Source organism: Anabrus simplex, chromosome 8 (assembly GCF_040414725.1).
Source record: "Anabrus simplex isolate iqAnaSimp1 chromosome 8, ASM4041472v1, whole genome shotgun sequence".
Taxonomy (NCBI): Eukaryota; Metazoa; Arthropoda; class Insecta; order Orthoptera; family Tettigoniidae; genus Anabrus; species Anabrus simplex.
Genome location: NC_090272.1, coordinates 132,588,501 through 132,597,500, shown reverse-complemented (window position 1 = coordinate 132,597,500; position 9,000 = coordinate 132,588,501). Strand labels below are relative to the sequence as shown.

At 37.7% G+C, this 9,000-nt stretch overlaps 1 protein-coding gene across 1 annotated transcript in view; it reads left to right on the top strand.

The window, feature by feature from the left end:
* Positions 1-226: 226 nt before the first annotated feature.
* RIOK1 (RIO kinase 1) overlaps positions 227-9,000 on the top strand; it is a 127,962-nt gene continuing 119,188 nt past the window's right edge. Inside the window, exons 1-2 of the mRNA XM_067152482.2 lie at positions 227-503; positions 7,763-7,899. Coding sequence (XP_067008583.2) covers positions 460-503; positions 7,763-7,899 — 181 coding nt within the window. The 5' untranslated portion in view covers positions 227-459. The remainder of the gene's footprint in view (positions 504-7,762; positions 7,900-9,000) is intronic.

Sequence of the window (9,000 nt, the reverse complement as noted above, 5' to 3'; positions counted from 1 at the left end):
AACATGTCCTCGGACGCTCCCGGCACTAAAAGCCATACGCCATTTCATTTTTCCCCCTGGTACTCACCCTAAAAAAATGCGCATATTACTAATGTTCTAAACTGCAACAATAAAACAATGAATTAACTCAGTGCTGATGGCTAAAACATTTCTAATTGCACAGTTCTGTGTGTTTTATCGTAATAATATCTCCGAAACTTATTGTTAGGATCACTTTTACCCCTTATATTTGGTATCGTTTTACGGCATTATCACGTAAATTTATTATTTCTCTTCAGTTATTACAATATAGAGTAAAGTATCTTTCGTTTATCTTTGGAGTGTTCTTCTAATCAAAGCATTTCAAAAGCACATGTTTTTCATCGTAGTGAGATTTATGAGAAGTTACTGGTGATTTTAATGATACGTGTAGAAAATTTTTTTGAAGCTAAGCTAAAGCTCACTTGAAATTGTGTGGAAATGGATGTTATTGAAGGACAGTTCAGTGACGCCGAAGAAGGCGGGTATGTTCTTTTCTTTGTTATTCTTCTTTAATTATTGATTTTTTAATACATATACTTGGCATTAAAGTAGCCTAAATTGGGTGTTATGGAACTTGCTTGGCTATTATTCGATACTGTTAGAAAAGGAGTCTTCATGGTCGTTAAACTAACATCTTAGGCTTCGATAATATTGAAGAATAATATTTTCGAAGTGGAAACGAAAAGATGTTAAGAGAGCTGAAGTCGTATAGGTTAGGGTAGAACACATATTGCCACAATATATAACCTCCGATGCAGATGTCGTTATATGATTTGTTAATCCACACACATACACATATAGGGAGGAATTAATCTCATTTTACTTCGTTCCTTGTTATTTCACGATGTGGTGGTGATGGAGAAAAGTCATAACACACTACACAAGGCTACCAGTTTAGATGCGGCTAGTGACAAGACCATTGGTCTGGTTTGGTTAGGTTATTGGCTAGTGACAAATGCATTGGTCTGGGGGTGTAAGGCCCCACGTTAAGCAGTGAAGCAGCCTGCAGGCTTCCTCATGTATCCCCTGCGACAGTGTTGGTATGTGACACAAGAACATGCAATCGGCTCATTGTGTTTGACAGTGGACAGAACTTCAGTTCATTGAACATTTATTTACCCACTATGGCAGGTGGGGGATATAATTTGCTCACTGCTAACTTAGTAGAAGTTTGACTGGGGTCTGTTTCCCAATAACCAAGGTACCTTCTTGGCTGAGCGCTTGAACTTGCAGGTATGTCTCTGGCACATGAACATTAATTTACTTCCCGATACTTTATAACTTCCAGATCTCTGCCACAAATTCCACAATGATTCAGTTGCTTTATGTCCGCCTCTGTAGCATAACGTTTAGTGTTATTAGCTGCCATCCTCGGAGGCCAGGGTTCGATTCGCGGTACTGCCAGAAATTTAAGAATGGCAGGCGGGCTGGTATGTGGTTGAAATGGTACATGCAGCTCACCTCCATTTGGGGTGTGCCTGAAAAGAGCTGGACCACTTTGGGATGAGGACACGAGTTTACTTTGTTAGTTGCTTAATTAACTGATAACTAACTAAAATATTGGTGAATTTCACTTGTTTTGTACTTATTATTTTGTGTACATTGCAATAGTATCCGGCACACACCATGACATGTCACTTTTAAACTTCGCGGTTTCATTATTTTCATGGAATGTGGCAGCTGTGGGATACTTAAGGTATTGTTTCACATCATTTGTGCATGATTTTCGCTTTCCCAAACATGCCCCCCCCCCCCCCCCCCCAGTAGTAAAGTGCTACCTTTTGGGATATGTGAAAGGCTGCATGCACATAAAAGAGATGACTTAGTTTATGGTTCCAGTTAGAAATTTGATCAGCAGTATTCAGTGAGTCTGAAGCATAGATTCCTCTCTTTTGTGCTTTGTCTATGGCCAGCAAGCAGGCCTACCACATTGTAAATTACATTTTTTTTGTCAGTTGGATAAAAAATGTTGACTTTAAAAACAAGTGACCAAACTGATCATTGTAAATACCTAGGTATTAAGATAAGGAAAGATCTTCATTGGGGTAATCACATAAATATGATTGTAAATAAAGGGTACAGATCTCTGCACATGGTTATGAGAGTATTTAGGGGTGTTTAAGGGTTGTAGTAAGGATGTAAAGGAGAGAGCATATTTGTCTCTGGTGAGACCCCAACCAGAGTATGGTTCCAGTGTATGGGACCCTTACCAGGATTACTTGATTCAGGAACTGGAAAAAATCCAAAGAAAAGCAGCTCGATTTGTTCTGGGCGATTTCCGACAAAAGAGTAGCGTTACAAAAATGTTGCAAAGTTTGGGCTGGGAAGACTTGGGAGAAAGGAGACAAGCTGCTCGACTAAGTGTCCGAGCTGTCAGTGGAGAGATGGCGTGGGAGGACATCAGTAGACGAATAAGTTTGGGTGGTGTCTTTTAAAAGTAGGAAAGATTACAATATGAAGATAAAGTTGGAATTCAAGGAGACAAATTGGGGCAAATATTCATTTATAGGAAGGGGAGTTAGTGATTGGAATAACTTACCAAGGAGGATGTTCAGTAAATTTCCAATTTCTTTGCAATCATTTAAGAAAAGGCTAGGAAAACAACAGATAGGGAATCTGCCACCTGGGTGACTGCCCTAAATGCAGATCAGTAGTGATTGATTGATTGATTGATTGATTGATTGATTGATTGATTGATTGATTGATTGATTGATTGATTGATTGATTGATTGATTGACATTTGTGAAAGCAGCAATTGAGGTATGCGAGAAAACAAAAATAAAGGTTAAGGGAAAGAAGACACGGCAGTGGACAGACAAAATTAAAGAAGAAATAAAAGAAAGGAACAAGGTGAAGAAAGAAATGGATAGGTAAGGAAAAGCAAAAAAAGTATCAGAGGGATGAGAATAAGATAGAAAGGTTACATGTGGAATACAAAAATTTGAAATTACAAGTAAAGAGGAGTATCAAGGAAGAACAGGAGAAATGTTCGGGAGAGTTTCTAACATAATTGAGCAAGACAGTCAAGGAAATCAGAAACTATTATACAGAGTGATAAAATCAAAAAGAAAAAAATAAAGCATTAAGAGAGAAGATGGATCCATAGTACATGACGATAAGGTCTTCAGAAGGTGATGGCATAATATTTTGAGAAACTTTATAATGTGGATGACTGCTCAGAGGAAGGAGGAGATAAGAACATGGAAATAATAGATGCAGAAAAAGAAGAGAACCCGATAACATGGTTTGAACTTTAAAGGACAATGTCAGCAATGACCAAAGGTAAAGCAAGTGGAAAAGACAAATTCATTGCTGATATGATTATGGCAGCAGGAAGCAGTGGACTACTGTGGCTATACCGAACCCTCAATACCATATGGAAGAATGAAAGGATACCTGAAGTTTGGCAACGTCGTAGGCTAACATTGTTCAAAAATGCAAATAGGAAGAAATGTGAAAAATAGAGGTATAACCCTATTATCACATGGCCTAAAAATAATGGAGAAAGTCATAGACAAAAGACTGAGGGATATAATAGAAACACAGTTAGAGGAAGAACAATATGGCTGTAGACCGAATAGATCAACAATAATCTTGATATCTACAGTGCGAACGGTAATGGAAAAATATCTGGAAAGGAACAAAGAAATCATCTTCGTTTTTTTGGATTTGGATAAAGCTTATGGTACAGTTAAGAGAAAACATGTAATGCAATGCCTATGGAAAAGGAATGTACCAAAATCATTAATTAACAAGATAAAAATGTTGTATCATGAGAGTAAAAGTAGTGTGCACAAAGAAGGTGTGAAATACATCATCGATATCATCACAGTATATGCATGCTGCATCACTCGCTCTGCCCACTGTATGCAGAAATTTCTGAAAATATCCATGTTCTGTTGGAAGCTGCGTGAGGTAATAGTTGGGAACCCTTTCAACCCAGCGTGGTATCAGTCGCTTGGTCCATGTACTCCCAAGAGTCACTTTCCCATCTGAGTTGCCGTCATCTCATCCGTTGACGAGCTGCCTCTGTGGATCAGTGTTAGAGTGTCAGCCTCCGGATCCCAAGATAGCAGGTTCAAACCCGGCAGAGGTAGTCGGATTTTTGAAGGGCGGAAAAAAGTTCATTCGACACTCCATGTTGTGTGATGTCGGCATGTAAAAGATCTCTGGTAACACATTTGGTGTTTACCTGACAAAATTCATTAAATCTCAGCCATAGACGCCCAAGAGAGTTTCGGTTTACTCGGTCTGACATCTAGTGGGCCTAGAGTAAAACGGAACGTCGAAATTGACGAGCAGACAGCCAGATGGTGTCAAATTGAAATGTCTGCACATGGTCGATGAGGCCATACGATTATTATTATTATTATTATTATTATTATTATTATTATTATTATTATTATTATCCGTTGACTGAAGGCACGCTTCTTTGTGCATTTGTTTCCCAGCTCTCCTTGGGTGTGCCAGATTTCTTGTCACTCCAATGCAAGTAGAGGATTGCAGGTTCGGAAACTGTGCGGTATGCACATGCAATATGTAAAGCTGCTCTCCGTTGTATGGCAGCTATCCTTCTCCGATACCAAGCAGATCTCAAGGATTCAGCCCAGATTTCAGAGCCATACAAGAGCACTAACTGAACCGAAAACATGAGGAGGCGTCGTTTACTGGATTTTGGATCTTTAATATTTCCCATCAATGTACTAAGTGCAGTCATGTATTTTACTGCCTTGTCTGTCACTCTCTGAATATGATTCCAGAATGTGAGCTTGGAGTCAAGTGTCACTCCTAGATATTTTGTGCTCATAGATGTTTCAATCACTAACTCTCCAACAATCATTGGCACAAGAATCTCGATCCTTTTCCTCGTCGGAAGAACTATCTCTGTTTTGTGTTCTGCTAGTGTTAGCCTGTGACTCATCATTCATTCTTTTATGCGCCGCATCACCTGGTTCAGTTTGATTTGAGCCATCTCAGCATTACAAGCCACTATGAAGGCGGCCATATCATTAGCGTAGCCCACAAGCTTCATGTCCTCTGGCATCGCCAAATGTAACAAGCCATCATACATTATGTTCCAAAGATCTGGGCCAAGGATCGATCCCTGCGCTGCAGCAGCCGTCAGTTGTTTTGTTCTTTGTCCATCTTCCATATCATACAGCAGAGTGTGGTCCTTGCAGTATTCCCTCATTATGCGCGTAAGATATTGTGGTAGCTTGAAAGTTTCTTCAAGAGCTTTCAACATGTTGCTCCACCTTGCTGAATTGAAAGCATTCTTCACATCCAGGGTCACAAGAAGTGTCAATTTACGGGAATGATGATTGCCCTTTTGTGTTCTTTCTGCTGTATAATAATAATAATAATAATAATAATAATAATAATAATAATAATAATAATAATAATAATTGATCCGTGAAGGAAAAGGGAGCAATAGAAAGAGAAGACAATGACAAACACGAAAGGACAAGAGCACAAGGACAATCTCCTCATCTTCATACACTATACAGTGATTTCAAGTCAACAAAAACTATCCCAGTTATTCTGTTGTTTTTGTAACTGTCTTTGATATTCTGTGTGAGATGTAGTATTTGGGAAGTACATCTTTTCCCTGGTTGAAAGCCTGCTTGTTCTGGTACAAGCATTGCTCTATCATTTCAGATAACCTATCTGATATCATTCGTTAGAGAACTCTTTGGACAGGTGGCACAGCAGAGAGATTGGTCTGTAGCCAAGCTGAGTGGCTCAAACGGTTGAAGCGCTGGCCTTCTGACCCCAACCTGGCAGGTTCGATCCTGGTTTTGTCCGGTGGAATTTGGAGAAGCTCAAATACGTTAGCCTTGTGTCGGTAGATTTACTGACACGTAAAAGAACTCCTGTGGGACTAAATTCTGGCACCTCGGTGTCTCTAAAAACTGTAAAAGTAATTAGTGGAACGTAAAGCAAATAACAGTATTTAGATTGGTCTATAGTTCTTAGGTCTATTACATTGAATCCAATCAATACGGAATATGAAACTTATAAATAATAATATAGTTCTTAGGATCGTTTGAATTCTTACTACGGTTGAAAATTGACCTACTCTGACCTTTCTCCATAATTTAGATATTTTACAGCTGTTGATGCAATGGTTGAATAAATTCAAGAACCACAGTTTACTAGCAGGACCAATTCTTGTGATTTGTTCAATGCAGATATCGTCAAGACCTGCTACCTTACCATTTCTGCATCTATTAAACACCCTGTTCAGGTCAGCCAAAGTAAAGTGACCAGAAAGAATGCTGTTGTCCTTTTCACTGGAATTTTTGATTATTGCCTTTGGTTTGCCTACAGTGAATTAGACCAGGGGTTTCCAAATGGCAGCCCGCGAAGGCTTTTAAAAATATATTTTAAGAAATGTGTAGAAAATTTACCAAAAATAAAATCATATCTTGTTCAAAAAATATTTATTTTTATGTTTTTAATAGTCCCAAGTCAGAACTAATTCATTCTGTAATATTTTTTCCTGTTTTTAAGTACAGTATTCAGTTGATCTGAATGAATTATTTTTTTATTAAAAAAATTTAAAATCCAAACTTCGGCAGAAAATGATCCCTCATAAATGCAAGTGCTAAGTCTTAACCATTTTATAAAAATGGCTATGGGATCTCTGCTAACATCACTGTAGACATTTAATGCAACGTAGAATGCATGGAATACCAAGATATACTTTAAATGCTAATGGTGTAAGAAGGGGTTTCAATTCTTCGTTCTTCCCTCATTGGTAGTACTGGCTGGTTCAGAGTGCTGCACACTCAAATTTTCAGGGAAGTACTCCTGTAACTACATTGCTGGGATTTTAGGCTCTTACAACTGTATATCATTATTCCCTTCACACTACTCCTATTAAATTGTACTTTAAGTTTTGTTTTGATTACATTATTCATTTCAGTTTTTCTTTAGATATTTTTTTTCCTTTTTGTCATTTGTCAAATATTAATTCAAATGAACTGACATTGCTGGTTGCCCTTCTTCAAAATAAATTCCATTGTCCTAGGTATATTAGTGTGTGTTTTTAATTTCAATATTTTATGCACTTGTAAAATAGCATTTTAAGTAATTAAAATTATTACACCTTCGTTTCAGTTGAACTGTGCGTATTATTTCTTACTGGTACCTCTGTTCTATATGCAGAATTTTTTAAAAATTGGCCTACTATTAAAATGCAGCCTGCAGTCATACATAAGGTTGCCATTTCCCTCAACCCCTTACAAATTGGTAACCCCTGAATTAGATAATACCATTATTAATGGAAGAACTTATATCTTTCCTGAGCGATCTAATTATTCTTAAATATGTTCCTGTAGATTTCCATATTGATGATGTGTTCTGTCATGTATAACCTTTGGCTTGTGTAGGGAATTCACCACTTATTGGCAGACCTGATTGAACTCTGTGACGTAGGATGCCTGAGTGAAGAAGTGAAGGCAGCACATGATGCCTGTGTTGTTTCTATACTGTGACAATTACACTAACTTATGTAGTATCAGTATATAATATATATTGTTTGGGATGGGAACTGGAAATCTCAAGTAGATAAAATGACTTACAGCAGTATAAAATTGACTAAAGAAATGGAGAGCACAAAATTTCCATGTAGGATATGACCAATAACATTCATAAAAAGATGAAAGATACATATGATCCAAGTACAAAACAATCTTTATTTGAGATAAATTATTCAATAATATTCTTTTTGTTTTAGCTCCTCGACTGAGGATGGCAAGACAGAAATAGAGCCTGCTCTATTGAACTCGGTAGCCAAGCTTGATATCAAGATTGAGTACAGTTATGATAGTGAAGATGAGTATTCAGATGGAGATGACTGGGATTTCCAGTCTGGTAAGTATTTTGTTAAACAGAAGCCTGATTTTCATGTTACTGATGCTTGTGGTTTATTATTTTTATGAGGAGTATTGTTTGAATAAGACCTGTTATGGTATAAAATGTATGTGCCTAGTTTAGCATAAATAGTCATAAACTGTTTTTTGAGTGGTTGGAATATGGTTGGAGATCTTTACATTTTATTTTAATATATTATAGACACACAAACTACTCACCATTTGCAGTGATCAATCGTCATGATGCCCACCCACACAGGATTGGAGTCTCTTTGGCCAGTCATCTATCACCTTTGGATAACTATATATTCATGGTAAAGGAAAATAATAAAGAAAGTAGGGATGTTATGGCCATGCATGAGAAAGAATTTGGTGGTTAACATAGAGCAGTGGTAGCAAAGCTGAAAGTAGTTAAGATTGTACAATTATAGATAGGAAGATGAAGGGTAATAAGAGTGTGGAATTTAAAAGATGAGGAGATACAGAAAGATTTTATGCAGAAAATAATTCAGTTAGCGGTTGGGACAGAAATTGGGAATATTTAAGAGGAATGCAATACAGTAAAACCTCGTTAAGATGTTTCTGCAGGGGACAACAAAAATGAACATGTTTATGCAACAAAACATGGTACTGAATATGCGAATAAAAACTATCCAACAGGGATATGGAAACATTAGATATGATTTTGTCCGACATGAAGGCATTTTAGGCTACATCGTGTATCTGCGGATACAGTGAAAACTATATCTGCCATTTCTGAAGATGAGAGGAAAGTATTAAAAGGTGTGAAAAACACGAGAGACCAAATATGGAAACCTTTTCTGCTGGGGCGTATAAAATAACAAGTGCACTGAACGGTGTGAAAAACACCAAACAACAAATATTAAAATGGGGGCCAATAAAAATATCCAAGTATTATTGCAGATCACACTTTTTCTAAAACAAATGTTAGTAGAAACCTTTTATTTCGGAGCGCTGGGTTATAAAGTCCGGCTCCATGGCTAAATGGTTAGCGTGCTGACCTTTGGTCACTGGGTTCCCGGGTTCAATTCCTGGCCTGGTCGGATTCAGCCAGCCCCATGGTGTAGGGGTAGCGTGCCTG